We start from the raw sequence: 21,476 nt of genomic DNA, 5'->3' as shown, positions 1-21,476 counted from the left end.
CTTGGAGTTCTGACAGCTAGATTTCATCAAATAAATCAAGGTAAGATTTTCAGTCAGATATCCTGACGATAGAAATTTTTGACGATAGAAACATTGAGAATATATTTGTGCATTCATATTTAAATTTTTCTGGAGGAAAACTATCGTAAGTTGAGATAAATCAGAGCCACTTGCGACCCTTTCAGCCGACAGGCCATTTCAATGTGTTATTTCCCCGTGAAAGTGACACAGTCGTGTCTATCGTCACTGTTCTGACAATTATTGTTGATATTTCAATTTTGAAAATAAATTTTATCTTTTTTATTTCAATATTTTATTTTATTATTTGGTTCTAGTGATGAGGTATTTAATATTATTACTAAATTTGTCAGATTAATAATGTAAGAAACAGTTTTGTTGCTATTGTCATCTAGAGTGTCTGTCAGAATATGATGGTAGACGTTAGTTTGTCTGTCAGATTTTGATGATAGAAACCGATGTGTTTCTATTGTCATTTAGCATGTCTGTCATGTCAGGCTTTTATTAATTAGTTACCAGGACTACTGTCCTAAAATTTACTGTGAATGTCCAAGACCCCAAATGCTACTAGAAAAACTTAATAGAATGATCAAAATAATCAATTCAGCAATTTAAGGAGATGGGACTTAACTGGCCTCTGTTATGGATCTGCCACTGTGAATACAAAGTCAAGAGGTATACAAGTATATGTTCTGGTTATAAACTAAATATAAAAAAACAAAAAACACCTTTTTGTAGGTTCTCTATAAACACTGTTGGCACTGTCGGTGCAAAAGTGATGCAAATCTGAGATTTGAAACCAATTACCGTGGCAATATGAAATCATAATTTCTAAAAATGTTATCATTGTTTTGAGATATTGTGGTTTATTCTATCCACATTCACTGGGTATGAGCAATCGCGCACTCTGACTGGCTACTCTATTGCAAGGATATCAGCTCATATACCGTGAGTAGAGAAAAACAAAATGGCAGAGCGTGTTGCTGAACCAACCGAGGATGAAATAAAAACTCTACTCGAAAACAAAACCACAAAAAAAATGGAATAAAAGAATTTGATGGTCAGAACGTATGTTTTTTTTAATTTTTCAAGAATTATTATTATAGCATTTTTCACAAATTGCTACTGTCATTTTGCCGGTTTGTTTACATTCTAAGCGGAAATGATTTTGTCGGACGTTTTGTATAAAGTTTTTATTTATTGAATTTGCAAAAAATAAAAATGCTCCATTTCTCAAAATCCAGCGAATGTGGATATCATAAACCAGTTATTCCACTCAATCTTGTCGTACATGGCTTATAGCCGGCTTATAGCCAACTTGGCGCTACTTGTCGGCTATCAACTCATATACGACTTGATTTCGTGGAATAACTTAAATATTTGTATGAAATGTAATCACCATTTTGGTCTTCAGCAAAGAGGTTTACACAAATTTAGTACCTGCTCTATAGTGATATAAATATGTGCATACAATCACCATAGGGAAAGTAACTTTCAGGGTTCAGTAAATCAAACTGGGGACAATTTATTTACATTAACAATGTCTGCATTTTGCACTCTTATGTTGAAACACTGCATATTCATTAAGCCAAATAAGTAAAACAGGCTTGCTTATCTGAAAGACAATCCTCCATAAACCCTGTTAGGAAATCAGCCTGAACAATTTTTGTCTGGTGTTTATCACATTTGTATGTGTCCACACAAAGCATTCGTAACTCAGAGCTCCAGGGTGGATAAACACTGTCAACAGGAAATGAGCAAATAAATGGCTGTTCACTTTAAACCTAAATAAGGTTCCTCTGAGGTTGTGCGTGGCGGTTGGTGTGTGTTGGGGTTGTGGTGCAGGTACCTGGCAGTCCTCTGCCTCCTCCGGTGTGGCAGGACAGCTGTGTTTGGGAGGTATTTTAATCTCATACGTCATTATACTCCACCTGTGAAAAGCAGAGAGCAGGTGCATGCTACAAAAATGCACACAAAACAGAGAAGCTATGTTGAGTCAGCTGAGCATCCTGTTTGCTTAACTGACTTGCACTGCAAGTATCTCATTTGGGATTGCAACAAAAAGATTCTGTTAGGACACAACCCTTAACGATGTGAAAAGTACTGTGCAACCCTAACAAGTGGTTGCAATACCTTCAACGGAAAAAAATATATGACAGGGTAAACACAGCAAATACTAGAAAAGGTATATTACATTATAAAAGGGTATGATGGAAAAAAGAAAAATGTACGTCAATTTATTGTCTAGCTACATACAATAGAAATCTCTGATATAAAAACATGCCATGATCTGGTCAAAAGAATGCAGTGTATGACAGTTACAATATGTTATTAATCTAATATCTTATTGGATTACTAATTATTTACAATTAACAATTATTCATAATATCAGTGAATAATAACCAAAACGATGTCCATCCATCCATCCATTATCTGTAGCCGCTTATCCTGTTCTACAGGGTCACGGGCAAGCTGGAGCCTATCCCAGCTGACTATGGGCGAGAGGCGGGGTACACCCTGGACAAGTCGCCAGGTCATCACAGGGCTGGCACAGAGACAAACAATCATTCACACTCACATTCACACCTACGGTCAATTTAGAGTCACCAGTTAACTTAACCTGCATGTCTTTGGACTGTGGGGGAAACCAGAGCACCCGGAGGAAACCCACGGGGAGAACATGCAAACTCCGCACAGAAAGGCCCTCGCCGGCCGCTGGGCTCAAACCCAGAACCTTCTTGCTGTGAGGCGACAGCACTAAACCACTACACCACCGTGCCGCCCCTGAGATGATGTCAATGTTATTATTTAAATAATATTGGCTGGCTTTTTTTCATGGTATTTCAGCTATATTCCATTCAGCAAGCATGATGCTGAATGAGTCGAAGACGAGTTCAAGATCATGCTAGCTGAATGGAATATATTTGATATACCATGAAAAAAGCCATTATTATTATTATTATTATTATTATACACTCTCTTCATATCAGCATTCTCGAAGGCCAGCACGAGCTTACTTGTGAGTCAGCGCCGTCAGCATAGCAGTGAAGTCACCTTCCAGTCGGTGTAGCGTTCATCAGTAATGTTAACGAATGCTAATAAAGCGGTCAAGCCAGTGTTATTGAGAGCAAGTAGCACAAGCTAATGACCGAGAAACTAAGAGTTCTGTTTCCAGACTCTTCTTCCACACACACTCACCCCAGTATTTTTCACTCAGACTTAAGTATTCATTTCCCTATGTAATTTACTTAGTTACTTTTAAAATCAATATCAACAACCATACACACAACAGAGCGACCTGGCAGCCTGACACTAATCCCTTGCAAAATCCTTTGCCCTGTTCTGGCTGAGCTGAAGTCCCAGCTCTAATAGTAACGATTCGCCACTGCTTGTAAATATGCGTGAAGAATATCGAATGAAGTTTTGGTAGTCTTTCGGGTGTTCAATGCGTCTTTCTCTTTCCCGGCAAACAAAGAAATGCTTCTGTGCCTGCACAACACAAAACTCTCTCTCACTGAATATTCGCATCAGCTCCGATGTATGACGTCATGTTGTCTTGACAACCATGCAGTATCGTAAACCATATTCAATGCTCATTCTCCATTGGATAGAGTGATGTAATACACATAGGATAAGTGATATGCTAACAATATTGCATGCTATTGAACCAAATGAATGAAACCTGCTGGAAGGGAATAGAATACATATATGTTATTTACGAGCTGGGAGGTCCGTTTTGTGAAATACCGTGACCGAGGTCTTGAAAGTACTGAGCGAGGCCCTCTGGGCCGAGGTCAGTATTCAAGGCTGAGGTCACAGTATTTCACCATGCAAGTGCACTTCCATGGCAGGAAAAAAACTGCATTTTGCCGCCTATGTAGTCCCCTATTTATACAAAATTGAGACATTCAGGATTCAGCCATGTTTTTGCTCGGCGTTAGCAACAGTTACAGGTTTTTAGCTTTCTCCTGAAATGTTTTCTTTTATTTCTTCTTCCTCAGGGTAGTAAAACTCGCTTTCACTGTGAAGACTGTCTTTATCGCTATCCATGCTGTAAAATTAATGCTATTCTCCTGAGAAATGCTGGCAAAAATTTATAAGATTTTTGATAATCTTATTAATAAATCTCATCTCATCTCATTATCTCTAGCCGCTTTATCCTGTTCTACAGGGTCACAGGCAAGCTGGAGCCTATCCCAGCTGACTACGGGCGAAAGGCGGGGTACACCCTGGACAAGTCGCCAGGTCATCACAGGGCTGACACATAGACACAGACAACCATTCACACTCACATTCACACCTACGGTCAATTTAGAGTCACCAGTTAACCTAACCTGCATGTCTTTGGACTGTGGGGGAAACCGGAGCACCCGGAGGAAACCCACGCGGACACGGGGAGAACATACAAACTCCGCACAGAAAGGCCCTCGCCGGCCACGGGGCTCGAACCCGGACCTTCTTTCTGTGAGGCGACAGCGCTAACCACTACACCACTGTACCGCCTTATTAATAAATCTTACAAAAAAAAGATAAATGTTGACAAGAAATGCGACTATGTTTGTTGTTGTTTTGAACGAGCGAGTCGCCAGAGGTCCATAACCAGGGTCCGTAACTGGGGTCCGTATCGTAGGATATGGACCTGCTCACCAGCCAATCAGAGCGCAAGATTTGATGGAAACCGAACCGCGAAAAAAATAAATGTTTTTATTCCACTGAAAAAGCATCCTGTATGTACAATAATCACCAATATTCACTGAGCCTGAGGCGAATAATTGTTTTAGTATAAATACACAGGTGATTATTTAAAGAAATTTAAAAATCGTATTAAAAATTACTTTTTTCAAACTTCAAAAGTGGCATGCAAATGTAATGCATGCAGACTTGTGTCACTTATCTATGCCGACTCACACTTTGTTTTGAAATAGATAAAATAAATCACAATTCCAGGCGGCACGGTGGTGTAGTGGTTAGCACTGTTGCCTCACAGCAAGAAGGTTCTGGGTTCGAGCCCCGTGGCCGGCGAGGGCCTTTCTGTGTGGAGTTTGCATGTTCTCCCCATGTCTGCGTGGGTTTCCTCCGGGTGCTCTGGTTTCCCCCACAGTCCAAAGACATGCAGGTTAGGTTAACTGGTGACTCTAAATTGACCGTAGGTGTGAATGTGAGTGTGAATGGTTGTCTGTGTCTATGTGTCAGCCCTGTGATGACCTGGCGACTTGTCCAGGGTGTACCCCGCCTTTCGCCCGTAGTCAGCTGGGATAGGCTCCAGCTTGCCTGCGACCCTGTAGAACAGGATAAAGCGGCTACAGATAATTGATGGATGGAAATCACAATTCCACCTTACCTTTGAATAGTTTTAGAGCAAACTTTGTAGCATCTTTAGTGCTTTTAGGAACAGCATTTTCTTTCATAATTTGTAATTCTTCCTCACTTACGGTGACGAAGCAACCGGCCGCCATTTTGCCGAGTCGCTCGAGGTGATTATCGAGAAATAGTCTGGATTTCTCAACCAATCAGCGTGTGCGATTTCCTGTAATCACCTGCGTATTTATACTAAATTAGATTATCACACTCAGAGTGGTAACTTCTTTTAACACTGTGGTTTTTTCACTATCAGTATCATGAATATATTCAAAGATGTTGAAATGACATCTATCAAAGCGAGTACAACAGTCATGTTGTTCGAAATTAAATTTTTAAAATTTCTTTTCCATTTTCTTCCTCAGAAACACATGAAGCCAGCCAACCACATCTTTTCAAACTGCTGCTCATGCTGCATCACAGGGCAGCATAATGCACACGGATAAAAATGCTATCTGCCCTCCTCTGCATACATGAGCTCACAGACGCACATGACACAGAGTAGGCCATCCCTCCCACCAGGAGATGACGGCCAATTTGGCTCCCTTGTCTCCCACTACCAATGGCTATGTCATCATCAGAATTTGAATTTGCTGCCGACTAGAGAGTAACAAATGGAAGTAAACTGTATATGTTCATCACAGAACACATTTTGGGAAGTGTTCTAGGTTTGCTTTTTAAATAGACGTGAGGTGTTTGTACCTATCCAGCATCTTGGTGCTGGCTCGCTCCAGTTTCTCCAGTATCTGAGGGAGCTGCGTGTCATCATCACATGATGGCCCCCAGCCAAGCACACGTGCCAGGTCGTTTCCTGTGCCTAAAGGCAACACGCCTAGCTGGCACTGCCAATAAGAGTAAACATCTTCAGTCGTCGCTTTCACAGAACCCATCAAAACCCTTTCATTTATGAATAATATATCGAAGAGCAGAGACATACCTGTTTGTGAAGATTGAGTTTATCAATTTCAGACAGGACCCAGCCGACACTGCCATCTCCGCCACATACAAGGATTCGGAAGTTATCAAACTTCTGAAATAAGCGTAACCTGAAAAACATCACAACAGTGATGTCCCGAACTTTATGGCTTGCATAATTGTATTATTCAACAGCAGATGAAGAATGACATTTCTTGCCGCCAGTAGCCACAGGTTTCAGAGTGACTCACCCTAAATGAGGTCCACCATTGATTAGGTCGAAGACCTGAGCCGGGTTGAGTAACTGTTTGAAACGGCGCAGAAATTTCACTCCTTGGTTGTCTCCGCTTTTGGAATTAACAAAGACGAGAAGTGGGCTGGCACAGGATGGGGGACAGGTGGCTTTCCAAAAGCCTGTCCAGAAACAAAGAAACACACTTAGCAAAGTGCTTTCACAAATATGAATCACTGAAGAAAAATCTTTCTGCATGCTTTTATACCTCAAAGAAGGTTAAGTAAGAGTTATGCAAGGCAAATGACTAACAACCTATTGAAAACAAGAAAAGTCTGAGTCACATTAATTTGCACAAAGAGCATGCATTCCCTTCCACTGAGGGCTGCAGCTCCTAATGTTTGGAGGGTTACAGGAAATGAAAACAATGTGAGTGGTGTGTGTGGGTGTGTGTGTGTGTGTGTGTGTGTGTGTGTGTGTGTGTGTGTATATACCGTACATATATATTAGGGCTGTCAAATTTAACGCGTTAACGCAAGACAATTAATTTGTGTAATTAACGCGATAACTTTTTTAACCCATTAACATATGTGCAGAACGACCCACCCCGTATATCCCACAACCTGTTGGCCCTCTGGATGGGAAGTTTGAGTATTAAAAAAAAAAAGATGGAACAATCAATAAACACATTGTCATTTGCATACACTGCAGGAAGGAGTTTTCATTTCACTGAAGCACCTTGAGCTTAAATTACCACCTCAAGGCCAAGCATGTGTTTGTCAGGGCTTCAGCTTCAGGTGTTATGACTGGCTTGCGTCAGACCACCCGCAGGGCATTAAGTTAGTCTACCTCTGACAAGTTGACTTACACAATTGCCAAATGGATTGCCAAGGACTGTAGACCAATTAATACTGTCGAGGACAAGGGCTTCACAGAAGTTTTGAAAGTTGCAACTCTTGACGCATTCTATAAGCCACTGTCAAGAGGCACAGTAATGACTAAAATCTACAAACTCTATGAAGCTAAAAAGAAAACTAAGGAAGAGGATTTGGCTTCAGCGGAATATGTCTCCCTGACAGGAGACCACTGGACCTCTGTGAGTAACAATAATTATCTGGGTGTAACTGCGCATCACATTACTAAAACCTGGGAACTGAAGTCGTTTGCGCTAACCGTAATGAAAACAGAAGAGCGTCACTTTGCAGAGGCATGTGCAGAACAGATTCAAACAATAGCATGCAAGTGCTGTTTATAATTAAGGTTATCTTTTAGTTAGATTTTTTTTTTTAAATGTCCTGAATAACACATCCTATATTCACGAAGAGGCATAGGAGATAGCCAAATTGAGTTAAGGTGTGGTATGATTTTGTTGATGTTATTTTTCAATCTTAATAATAGCATCATTTGGATTTGTCAGAAATAAAAAACAAATGTTAAACATATATATCTGCCTCCTGTCATTTATCTTTCCATTCCAACAACAATATACAGAGAAAATGTGAATTTTTCAGGTCATATTTAGGAATGTTGATTAATCATAATTAATCCACAGCTACCCTGTGATTAATCAGATTAAAAATTTTAATCGTTTGACCACACACACACACACACACACACACACACACACACACACACACACACACACACACACACACAGTACCTGTCAAAAGTTTGGATACACCTACTCATTCATAAGTTTTTCTGTATTTAGACTATTTTCTACAATACTGTAGACATCAAAACATATGGAATATAAATGGAATTATGTGCTAAACAAAAAAAAAGTGTTTTATATATATATATATGGCGGCACGGTGGTGTAGTGGTTAGCGCTGTCGCCTCGCAGCAAGAAGGTCCGGGTTCAAGCCCCGTGGCCGGCGAGGGCCCTTCTGTGCGGAGTTTGCATGTTCTCCCCGTGTCCGCGTGGGTTTCCTCCAGGTGCTCCGGTTTCCCCCACAGTCCAAAGACATGCAGGTTAGGTTAACTGGTGACTCTAAATTGACCGTAGGTGTGAATGTGAGTGTGAATGGTTGTCTGTGTCTATGTGTCAGCCCTGTGATGACCTGGCGACTTGTCCAGGGTGTACCCCGCCTTTCACCCGTAGTCAGCTGGGATAGGCTCCAGCTTGCCTGCGACCCTGTAGAACAGGATAAAGCAGCTACAGATAATGAGATGAGATGATATATATATGTTTAATATTTTAGATTCTTCAAAGTCGCCAGCGTCTACCTTGATGACGCTTTGTACAGTATTGGCATTATCTTAACCAGCTTCATGAGGGAGTCACCTGGAATGCTTTTCAATTAACAGGTGCCTCGTCAAAAGTTAATTAGTGGCTTCTTAATGCATAATTTCTTGCCTTCTTAATGCACTTGAGATCAAACAGTAAATAGTAAATAATAAAAATACAGTAAATAGCCCTGTTCCACAATTGTAGTAACCCGTATTATGTCAAGAACCGATCAACTAAGTACGAGAAACAACATCCATCATTACTTTAAGACATGACGTGTCTTTTAATTATTAAAAATAAAGAAAAAACCCTGAATTAGAAGATGTGTCCAAACTTCTGACCAGTACTGTGTGTGTGTGTGTGTGTGTGTGTGTGTGTGTGTGTGTGTGTGTGTGTGTGTGTACATATATTAAATCAAATATACCACACACAGAGGCTCTGGTTGAAATGATGGATTCTCTGAGGTGACTGGCATTGTACTATTTTCTGAGAGGTGCAGCCAGTCACCAAAGACAATCTATAATTACTGGTGCCTCTCAATGCATGGCATATTTGATTTATATCCCTCAGAAAATTCCAAACCAAAAGTGTTAACTATAAAGAATTAGAAATAAATCTGAAGAAAAAAAAACTGCGCATGTGCAATGTACCATGTACATTATCGTCTGCCTCATTAGTCATAATCATGATACGCAGATCTACACACACAGAAATGCTCACAGAGCCACAGCTGTCGGCCGCATAGAATTGTGACATCAGTTCCTGGTATATCCAGAATATACCATGACTGACTCGCACCATATCCACTTTTTTAAATTTTTGCCGTCACAAGATACACTGCTTAATCAGTGGTGGAACTGTCATGTGAGCCATCCTTGGCCAATGACCGATTTTATGAAATCGAAAGGCAGAAACATGCAGTATGCCACATAATTGTGTATCAAATATAAGGTGGTCAAACTGTGAATACAAAATCAAGAGGTATACAAGTATATGTTCTGGTTATAAGCTAAATATAAAAAAAAGCAAAAAAAACCCACCTTTTTTTAGACTCTTATAAACACTGTTGGCATTGTTGGTGCAAAAGTGATGCAAATCTGAGATTTGAAACCAATTACCGTGGCAATATGAAATCATAATTCCTAAAAATGTTATCATTATTTTGAGATATTGTGGTTTATTCTATCCACATTCACTGGATATGAGCAATCGGGCGTTCTGATTGGCTACTGTACTGCAAGGATATCAGCTCATATACTGTGAGTAGAGAAAAACAAAATGGTGGAGCGTGTTGCTGAACCAACCGAGGACGAAATAAAAACTCTACTCGAAAACAAAACCCCCAAAAATACAAAAAAGCAATGGAAGGAATGTATGAATGTCTATGGAATAAAAGAACTTGAAGGTAAGAACATATCTTTTTTTTTCAAGAATTATTATTGTAGCATTTTTCAGAAATTGCTCCTGTCATTTTGCCGGTTTGTTTACATTCTAAGCGGAAATGATTTTGTCAGATATTTTGTATGAAGTTTTTATTTATTGAATTTCCAAAAAAATAAATAACGCTCAGTTTCTCAAAATCCAGTGACTGTGGATAGAATAAGACAGTTATTCCACTACACGCCTCGTCGGCTATCAGCTCATGTACGACTCGATTTCGTGGAATAACTTATATATACATATATATTTATTTGATTTATATAGCACCTTTCTCATGCCCAAGTTCACTTTACAGTTCCAAAAAAGAAACAGAAAGCAATAAATCTGATAAAGACAGCACTACACTACAACCAGGTGAACAATGTAGGGTTTTTGTGTGAACTGGTACGGAGGGTTTTTTTCAGACATGGCTCATCACAAAATGGATTTATATGTTAGTATTAATGTTTGGTAGCACTGAGAGTGTTAAACTGTACGTGGTATTCATGGCAACTGAAATACACTTCATACACATTTACACTACCGTTCAAAAGTTTGGGGTCACTTTGAAATGTCCTTATTTTTGAAAGAAAAGCACTGTTCTTTTCAATGAAGATCACTTTAAACTAATCAGAAATCCACTCTATACATTGCTAATGTGGTAAATGACTATTCTAGCTGCAAATGTCTGGTTTTTGGTGCAATATCTCCATAGGTGTATAGAGGCCCATTTCCAGCAACTCTCACTCCAGTGTTCTAATGGTACAATGTGTTTGCTCATTGCCTCAGAAGGCTAATGGATGATTAGAAAACCCTTGTACAATCATGTTAGCACAGCTGAAAACAGTTGAGCTCTTTAGAGAAGCTATAAAACTGACCTTCCTTTGAGCAGATTGAGGCTACATCCACACGACAACGGCAACGAGATTTTTTTTTTAAAATATCGCGTCCACATGGGCAACGGATCAGTAAAATATCAGGTTCATATGGCAACGCAACGCTTGCTGAAAACGATGCAATACACATGCCACACCACTACGTGCGCTGTAAGACGGTCCCATCGGAGACACCAGAACAATAGAAGTAGACGCATGCGCATAACTGCGCATGCGCACAGTCAGTGCGTTTACATGCACATAGAGAAAATCGAATTTCTGCCGTAGCTCGACTGAAATCGAAGTTCTAAATGCCATGGAAACACCTTAGCTTGGCTGAAATCGAACCGAACTGGATTTCTCGTAATCGAAGCTACGCGACCTAGATTATGCGATTGTAGCCGAGCTACTTAGTGCATGTAAACCCTATCGAGCTACGTAGTCGAGCTACTTACTTCAGCACTGCCCCTTCTGGAAATGACGAGTGATGAGACCACAAGCGGGAAACACAACAGCCTCGGTCGGCATGACAACAGTAGTAGTAGCGAGCAGCAGAAGAGGTCAGGAGGAACAAGGAGAACGAACGAACATGGAACTGATAACTTTGTTTATACTCTTGAATAGCTCTTCTTCATGACGACAACCGGAAGTGTACCAACACGATGGGGCGTGTAGCGCCACCTGTGGCTCAGGTGCACAATGTACCTCACACAATAGCTCGATTTCCTTGTGTGCATGTAGGATTGGATTTCTCTGGCACCCCTGCTGGGACCCTTAGCTCGATTACCGACAGTAGCTCGATTTGGATGTGCATGTAAACGCACTGAGTGACTATCCCTGTCACTGTCACACGCACACACTTTCTTACTCCCTATCCTATGGATATAGTCCCTTTAAATCACGTGCTCATTTTTTGAATAGAGATGCGGAAAGAGGAATGAACGGGGGTAGATGAAAGCCGGTACACCAACATTCTGATATCCTCCAGAATTCTTTAATGGTCCGGAATAAACATCTGAAGAGGTGAGATCGCTCCTTTTTTTTCCCTATTTTTGCTGGCAGGATTGACTCTGCCCTAAGGGCTATTCTCTCACTCTCTCTCTCTCTCTCTCTCTCTGCACCATTACACAATAAATATTCACAGTGAAAATATTTTGTAAGCGCGTTTCATGAACCAAGTTATAGGATTTGTTGACAACTCGCATCGAGTTCATTACACTTCTACCCGGCGTGAAGCACATGTGGTTGTGACGTCATCGTAAAGAAATCCGTTCTACTCATCCAGGCGACTTCGCAACGGCTCCGTTGCCAGATTTTTTCACTCTGGAACCCGCTCTCAAAAGATTTCGTTTTGGGGCACCCAAAACGCCGGTGCTGTGTGGACGCCAGGCCGAAACGATAAACAATTTTATCAGATTCACCTGAATCCGTTGCCGTGTGGACAGGGCCTGAGTTTCTGGAGCATCACATTTGTGGGGTCGATTAAATGCTCAAAATGGCCAGAAAAATGTCTTGACTATATTTTCTATTCATTTTACAACTTATGGTGGTAAATAAAAGTGTGACTTTTCATGGAAAACACAAAATTGTCTGGGTGACCCCAAACTTTTGAACGGTAGTGTATCAAGGCTTATTCCAATAAGCATCCAAGCTTTTTTTTTATGACATTTTCCAGGTTGAATCTCGTATTTTAATATGGAATGTTATGACAACTGATCCGGCGCTCAGTGTACTTTTGATATGTCAGAGCGGCATAACGGCGGTCCTGTTACATGTCCAAAATCACAAACAAACGCGTTCTGATTTATGGTAGGGAAAAAATAGAAATACCTCTGTCATTACAGTGTCCTGACATTTTCATAAATATTCATAAAAGTCTTGTAAGCAGAAATAAAGAACACACTTTACTTAAGGGTCAGCCAAATGCCTGCTATTATAAATCAGGTATTCATGTTAATGTTAGCTCAGGAGACAATGCACAGCCCCTTTCATGAAAATGACCTTTATTCAACTTTCCATTTGAGTTCGAAAGTCAGCTCGAACATGGCGTTCATAATGTTTTAGCGTAAGCCAGTCCAGTAAGTGTAATAACACGGCAACAATCTGTCATTTGACTCAGGTCTTATGTTAATATCAAGAACATTGAAGACGTCTTTCTGTCCTATCCAAGTAAGACTTTGTAACTGTGTATGTTTGTGTCAGCTGTCATTAAGGATTTAGGTCGGTGTCACGTAGCTCCACGAACACTACCCTTAAGTAAACTAAACCAAATGTTTTTTCCACCTCTAGCAGTCCCAGCCTGCAGATGCCTCCTTAGTTCCACTAATGGGTCATTTTAAAATGTCAAGCCTGAATCTAAACAACACAATAAAGTGTCAAATCTGTGTATATCAGAGACTATTTACAGGGCACAGGAGCAAAGAAATAAACCAATCAACAAATTCTTAGGAATGCACCTCAAAATGTAAACTGAAACAACCCTGAGGCTCTCAGGTCTTCTGTCTAGAAGTATCACTTCTTTGTGATGCATTGATCTTTCAATGGATGTTTTATAGGAACTTCGGACTTCAGGTTTCTCACGTGTGTGTGTGTGTATAACAGCAGAGCTAAGTGAGCTTCTCCACAGCATCAGAGTGTTTCAGAGTGGGAGCGAGTCACGTGCTGGCAGCATGTGCACTGAGCGCTGTGGAAACACACCAGCCCACACAGGCAATAACCCACCTCCATGTGCATGAGCGTCTGTGGAAACATTAACATGTGGATGTGCTTTTACATTGCACATATGTTTTATTCCTCTCTTCCTTTCCATCATCCTCTTATTCGTCTTTCCTTTCTTATTTCTCTCCATTTCTTCCTTCTGTCTCTTTTTCTTGGGTTTTTTTTTTTCTGCTCTCTTTACTTTCCGCAGAAGATGAAGCTCAGTCACGAAGCTCATACATGTGCCTGAGGCACTCCGTGGCCAATTAAGATGCCACTCTTTCTACCCACTACCCATTTAGCTCTGAGAAGGATATCCCTTGCATGTGAGGGATTGAGGGCAGACGGGAAGCTCCTTCTTTATCCACAACTGTGCACAGTAAATCAATGACGGTTGCTTTGCTGTCATTCTTCTTATTCCTGACAAAGCGAACCGATAATATAAAATCAGACTATAAATGTAAATCACACCAACTGGATTGCCTGTCAGTTTGAATTCCAACTGTCACTGATGAAGTCACAACAGAGCTTTACAGCAGATCAGTCAACATCTCTGCTTTAATCTTCTTCTGGCTGCTCCCGATTAGGGGTCGCCACAGCGGATCTTTCGTCTCCATTGCTCTCTGTCTTCTGCATCCTTCTCTCCCACACCTGCCACTTTCATGTCCTCTCTCACTACATCCATGTATCTCCTCTTTGGCCCTTCTCGTTTTCGTGTGCCTGGCAGCTCCATCCTCAACATTCTCCTTCCAACATGCTCTGCATCTCTTCTCAGGATGTGCCCATACCATCTCAGTCTCATCTCTCTTAGCTTAATTCCCAAGCTCTCCACATGTGCTGTCCCTCTGATGTGCTCGTTCCTTATCCTGTCCAACCTCCCATCGCAAACCTTAACATCCTCAACTCCACCACCTCCAACTTTGCCTCCTGTCTCTTCGTTAAGGGTACGGTCTCCAATCCATACATCACAGCTGGTCTCACTACTGTCTTACACATCTTACCTTTCACTTTTGCTGGGACTTTCCTATCACAAATGACTCCGGAAATCCTTCTCCAACTGCTCCACCCTGCCTGCACTCTCTTTCTCACCTCACTATCGCGGCCCCCATTTTCCCGCACAATTGACCCCAGGTACTTGAATTCACCAACTTTCTTTACGTCCACTCCTTGCATCTTCACTACACTCTCATCCCCATTCAACAACTCTGCTTTAATGCTGCATTCAATTAAAATTCATCACTCAGAAGTGATAAAAAAAATCATAGACAGCTCTTCAAGCTTAAAAAAAAAAAAAGGATGTTCAGGTTACGCTCCAAATCCCTGTTATGATCGCCTACGATGGAGTTCTCACTGTGAAGGGTGGCTTCTCTTTTCTCTATCTCCCTTCCTGTGATTTGCGTTTATAGTCAGCACGGTGGTTAGCACTGTCGCCTCACAGCAAGAAGGTTCTGGGTTCCAGCCCAGTGGCCAACGGGGGCCTTTCTGTGTGGAGTTTGCATGTTCTCCCCGTGTCTGTGTGAGTTTCCTCCGGGTGCTCTGGTTTCCCCAACAGTCCAAAGACGTGGTTAGGTTCACATGGGGTGGTCTTAGGGCCTCTGCATGCTCTTGCGACAAGGCTTTCGCAGATAGCTTTTCGCAGACAGTTGTAATTTATCGTTGAGCGGGGAGTAATAGGCGTGCGCGATGTTATTCACCGCCACAACGCAAGGGGGCGCGAAGTCACGAAATCGCTAGGAGTAGTTGGTGGGTGTGGTTAGTGGAGTGTTTATCCTCCGGTTACTTATAATGACTAGAACTGGAGTCGTATAGATGTACGTACTTCCTCACTTCCTCGATCAACCGCTCTTTGTGCTGCTCCATCTTCGCTCGTGTTTTTAAAAATGGCGGTAGTGAAAACAAACCAAACCGGGAAAGTAGGGAAGCGGAAGTGCGTGTACAGCGGATGTAGAGTGGACCAATCAGAGCCCTCTTGTCTGCGACGCTGTCTGCGAGGCTTCTGCGGTGGTCACAATTTTTGGGAGGTGCGCGCAGAGCATCTGCGAAGGGGGGGGGCTACGCAGACGCCATCTGCGACGCCATCTGCGAGGACTGTGTTGTCAGCATAAATTGGCCTTTAGGCTGAGGTGCCCTTGAGCAAGGCACCTAACCCCTAACTGCTCCCCAGGCGCTGTAACATGACTGTTCACAGCTCTGGGTATGTGTATGCACTCATTGCTCATGTGTGTGTGCGCATGTGTGTGTTCACAGCTTCAGATGGGTTAAATGCAGAGGAGGAATTTCACTGTGCTTAAGTGTATGTGTGATAAATAAAGTGTGTGTGTGTGTGTGTGTGTGTGTGTGTGTGTGTGTGTGTGTGTGTGTGTGTGTGTGTGTCCTATCACTCTTTCATTCCTTCTTTTTTCTCCCAATTACTGCTTCTCATTCTTCCTCGGTTACTTGTTCCAGTCTTTCTTCCTTCATCTCTTTTCCTCCCACTGTTTTCTTTTTTCACTTCCTCCCTCTCTTTCTCTCATACTGTTTCTTTCATTTTCTTTTGTTCTTATTTTCTCTTCCAGTATCACATCTCCCCCCATCGTTTTTCTTCTTTCTCCATCTTTTTTTTTCTTTTGGACTTTGTGGCTTTTTTGTTGTTGTTGTTGTTGTTTTCTGTGCAGTCGTCCTTCTATCTCCCCATGTACCGTATTTCAGTTCCTTGTAAGTAGAGTATATTTTCTTTAGGAAAAGCAAATCTAGTTTCTGTTGCATTCATGTTTAGGTGCAAGCAAACATTTCATTCTGATACACATTCCTGCAACAAAAAGAGAAAGCTCTTTCCCTCATGGGCTTTGAGACCTGATCAATAAAGGATGTCCTCAAAGATCAGGGCATTCACACACTGACACAGAAACACCGAAGGTAATCTCCTAGCGTGCAGCTCTATTAATAGACCTTCACGCTAAGGTGGGGTTTACATTAGACCGTATCAGCGGATCATCAGATTAACGTTTTTAAAACGATTAGTGTGCACACAGCAACGCCAATACACGATTCGCGTGCACACAGCAACGCCAATACACGGATACGCTCGGCTCCGCAGGCATCCTGCGCTCCAAATCACTCCGCCCTGAACAGCGAGTGCCCTCTGGAGGGTGCGCACTCCGGCCCTGCGCAGCTCACAGAGCGCGCGAGTATAGCGCACGAGCAGTGATTTGGGACTGAGCCGCTGTGTGTGTGATCTCAGTGCATGTCGGGCATGCGCGTCACTTACCACTTGCAAGTGGAAGGATGGCAAGCCTAAAGACAATCATAACTACACAATGGGCAGTATTTGCATCAGTATTTGCAGTATTTTCATACTTTTATACTCTTTAATGAAAGGTGATACAAGGCGGAAGTCCGCGCCGTTTTTCAGCAGTCGCGTCACATGACCAACGCCAGCGAATCAGGAAGGTGGATGTCACAGTGACGTTGTCCAATGAGACGCCAGCTAGAGCTCAGCACAGCGTATCCGCGTATCTCAATGTTTACACAGCACCGGAGCTGACACGATCTGGATTGAATACGTGGACCCTGGCGGATTCCCGTTTCCCGGCGTTTCCAGGCGTTTTAATGTAAACGGACAGTGCGTCCGCGAAGAAAACGAGACAGATACGGTCTAATGTAAACTTGGCCTAATACTATTCCAAACAGCACTTGATGTGACCATCAGTAATCAGGAGCATGCAGTTTCCTGCAAAACACACCTCCAGTAGCAAATGCACTAAGATGGCTGGTTAGGTAAACAGTCCAGCAATGAAGTCTCTACATCAGGTTAGTAATGCATCAAGGAGAGAGAGAGAGAGAGAGAGAGAGAGAGAGAGAGAGAGAGAGAGAAGGGGAAAATCTACTGTTTGCTTTCATCTTGAACTTTCCGAGCTCATGGCCTATCACAGGCTATTATGTTTACATACACAGAAGACAGTTTGTTTGCAGGAGAAGTGACTTTCCATGTGGCGTAGGCACAAGGCTGCTCACTCGAGGAGAGAATGGAAACAATGTAAAGGGATATCACAACACTGTTGTACTGTGTCTTAAATGACCAAGAGAACACATCCTCCACATCCCTGATCTAATCACAACAGGTCAGAAGGCCAAGGAATGAGGTATTAGTCTTTCTGCTGTGAGCGGGATTAGCAAACCAAATGAGCTCCATCTTCTCCAAGAAAACGCACACAAATGCACAAGCATACTCAATCAGAACCCATCAATGCACCAATTACGGTCAATCAGACCGACGGTTACCAAGAAGAACAGTCTTGCATTTTGTTTTCATCTGCTATATTAGTATCATTTATTTATCCTCACTGTTATTCAGAGTACATTTAAAAAAAATAAACCAATCTGCATTGGAGAGCTGGACGAAACAGCTAGAAATGGTAGAAGTGAGAAGAAAAAAATTGGCTCCGAAACAGTGAGGCCTACCATCGGAGTCAATGCTGTTGAGGGCGGTGGGAGGGATGATAGACACTTTGCACTGGCCCAGAGGACACTTGCGGGGGTAAAGGTCCATGCAGGCTGTGTGCACCTGTTAAGGCGGAAAAACACATTATGAGTTTCAGGATCACAGCTTCTACAGGGGCTTATTATCCATATGCTCAGAGCTCAATCAACTAATAAAGAACAATTCTGTGTCCCACCTACTTTAATGCGTTAAACCAGGGGTCTTCAATCCTATCCGCAAAGGGCTGGTGTAGCTGCAGGCTTTCATTACAGCCAAATTGGAGGCTCACTTGATTGTTGATTGGAGACGAGGGTGAAATGATTAAACAAGTGAAATCAGGTGTAGCTCCTGCTTGGTTGGAATGAAAGCCTGCAGCCACACTGGCCCTTTGTGGATAAACCTGAAGACTTCTGCTTTCAACTCAAACCATACATTTGCAGTTTGCTGTTCATTTTAAGAATATTAAGACCTTACCATGGCTTTGCACCATAGACAGCGCCAGTCTTGCAAGCGCAGCACGCTACCACACGTTTTGTCACACACAGCACACTTGGCACTGACTGGAAGGTTGCCCTCTAGCCACTGATGTGGCATTGCAATCTATACAACAAAAAGAGATACTGTGTTATATTAGGTGGATAAATGTTTCTTACCTCTCGCTATTCTTTCAGTACTGTTGTCTCTCTTGTGGATTCTCCGAGCTTCTGTTGTTAAAGGGGAACTGAAGGCAAATTTTTTTTATTATCAAAATTATATTTCTCATTTTATTAAATATAGGAATGTATTTCTGACAGCTATTTTGTCACTGCGATAGCAAGTTATGAGTGTTTGAAATATGCTATGTAATATATCAGTCCAGGCGGCACGGTGGTGTAGTGGTTAGTGCTGTCGCCTCACAGCAAGAAGGTCCAGGTTCGAGCCCCGTGGCCGGCGAGGGCCTTTCTGTGCGGAGTTTGCATGTTCTCCCCGTGTCCACGTGGGTTTCCTCCGGGTGCTCCGGTTTCCCCCACAGTCCAAAGACATGCAGGTTAGGTTAACTGGTGACTCTAAATTGACCGTAGGTGTGAATGTGAGTGTGAATGGTTGTCTGTGTCTATGTGTCAGCCCTGTGATGACCTGGCGACTTGTCCAGGGTGTTCCCCGCCTTTCACCCACAGTCAGCTGGGATAGGCTCCAGCTTGCCTGCGACCCTGTAGAAGGATAAAGCGGCTAGAGATAATGAGATGAGATGAGATGAGAATATATCAGTCCATATGTCAAAGCAATGGCCGTAAACGAGATTCGTTGAGACCTGTGCGAGACATCGTAGGAGGAAGTAAAACGCACAGCGGAAATCAAAGTGACCGACATCTGCCAACGTTCCCTGTGTCCGAAATCGCTCACTCGTTCACTACTCCCTATATAAGGAATTACTATACAGTGAGCTCATTGGTAAAATGAAAAAACGCTTTCAGACACTAGTCCGTCGCGCTGGTATTTACGTCATTACTGTCGCGCAATTAAAACGTGCCAGATCAGTCGGCTGGTGGGTTTTCAAAATGATAAATACATGCATGTATTTTGTAATAAATACATATTATACTGAGCGTATTTCTCACATTAATAAATACAAAGTACCTGCATCTTTCAGGTTTTTTTTTAAATCAAGGCTGAATACTTTCTTCTTTGCCGCTGCCTTTTATTAAATCAAATTTGAGATTTTTAATTTGATTTCTTTCAGCGTGACCGCAATGCATGATGGGATATATTGCTTTGGTTAGTGACCATCATTGTACACTACTTTTCGTGATGCATTGTGGGATACTTTGAGTGCACTATATAGGGTGTAAATAATCCTCACTAAGGTTTCGGACAGCACGACAAAATGGCATCCCCACCATGTAGTGCCCTGTATAGTGAGTAGGGAGCGATTTCAGACACAGGGGGTTGTCAAAAGAAGTGCGCGCACTCTTTCGAATGCTGATGTAATCAAGCCGGGAGTTTTGTTTCTTTTGATAGCAATCAGGAAAGTTTGCAAAAAGTAGGCAGTAATCGTCATTTAAACTCATTTTCTCATTTGGAAAACAGTTTTCAAAATGGCGGCACTGACACCTGGCTGACACGTCACGTTTCGAAGTCTCGCACAAGTCTCGTGAAGATCGCGCGGATAAGCGACGCCTGCCGTGGCCCAAACAAACTACATTCAGCATGGATAAAAACCGAATAGGCCGATAAGTCTAATATTTAATTGCAATTAGTTGCCAATACGAGTCACGATATAAGGTTACTAAAACAGAACGTTAATTAAAAAATAAAACAAGTTTAAAAATGACTTCAGTTCCCCTTTAAGGCCACTGGACACTTCCATCATGCTTCATTCCCCCCAGAATACCTCAGGCTGATCTATCCTCTCCTTCTCGCTCTCAAACTCTCTTTTTCTTGCATTTACTACCGCTGCTTATATTCTTCATATAATTGTATTTCCTCATCTTCGGTCTTTCTGATCTTCTGCTCTTTTTTCTCTCTATTCTAGGCATCCAAAAAAGGCATGATTTCAAGCCTTCAGATGTCACTTACCCCATCCTCATCCTCAATGATGTCTCTCCCAATAGACGCCAGCGTGGTCCATTTACAGTTATTAGTGGCCCTGACGGCACACCTTTTGTGGGCTTTAAATTTACACACTGAACAGAAAGAGGAAAAATGATTACGAGTCACTTTAGCAGAAAGCCTGCAGTTTCTCTGTGGCAGTACAATTCAGTATTTCTATAAAAATCTTTCCAAAAACATTAACTATGAATGTGAATAATCAATAATAGAATCAGCCCTGAACCAAATCCTAATAATGCATAGATGAAAATGGCCCAAACTGAATGAAAATTAATGTAACACCTCAGAGTTAGATGGACATACGTATGTCAGGAGGTAAAGTGCAAAACAACTTGATGCGACCACAAAATGCTCTCACAATAGAGCTGAAATTAACATTGGATTTACTAAGGCAGGAGCTGTGCTGGATTAAATTACTAAATGCACACTGTGGGAGACACAAAATGCAGGCAAAAGGTGGTGTAAAGTGGTGGAACTGGTCAACCACAGAGCTTTCAAAAGGCTCATGACGAAAGAGGAATTGCAAAAGTTCAGTGACAAAAATAATACGGTAATAACGGAATTTCATATTTATTAGGATTCATTTAAAGTGACGCGGGTCGATGTGCTGGTTCAGGAATCATTTAATCCACTGCCCTTTCTGAATTGTTTGAGCTGATGCCCATCCCCATATGCATCATC

At 42.0% G+C, this 21,476-nt stretch overlaps 1 protein-coding gene across 5 annotated transcripts in view; it reads right to left on the bottom strand.

The window, feature by feature from the left end:
* The window catches only part of dgkh (diacylglycerol kinase, eta), a 121,704-nt gene that overhangs the window by 32,907 nt on the left and 67,321 nt on the right, over positions 1 to 21,476 (bottom strand). For all 5 annotated transcript variants that reach the window (XM_060929898.1, XM_060929894.1, XM_060929895.1 and 2 more), the window contains 7 exons: positions 20,763 to 20,869; positions 18,681 to 18,806; positions 18,188 to 18,290; positions 6,543 to 6,705; positions 6,314 to 6,422; positions 6,079 to 6,218; positions 1,868 to 1,949 (listed from right to left, as the gene is read on the bottom strand). In XM_060929898.1, the coding sequence (XP_060785881.1) occupies positions 1,868 to 1,949; positions 6,079 to 6,218; positions 6,314 to 6,422; positions 6,543 to 6,705; positions 18,188 to 18,290; positions 18,681 to 18,806; positions 20,763 to 20,869 (830 nt within the window). The remainder of the gene's footprint in view (positions 1 to 1,867; positions 1,950 to 6,078; positions 6,219 to 6,313; positions 6,423 to 6,542; positions 6,706 to 18,187; positions 18,291 to 18,680; positions 18,807 to 20,762; positions 20,870 to 21,476) is intronic.

Source organism: Neoarius graeffei, chromosome 9, assembly GCF_027579695.1.
Source record: "Neoarius graeffei isolate fNeoGra1 chromosome 9, fNeoGra1.pri, whole genome shotgun sequence".
In the NCBI taxonomy this organism is placed as follows: domain Eukaryota; kingdom Metazoa; phylum Chordata; class Actinopteri; order Siluriformes; family Ariidae; genus Neoarius; species Neoarius graeffei.
The sequence above is the reverse complement of the archived record's forward strand: the minus strand, read 5'-3'. Positions and strand labels throughout refer to the sequence as shown.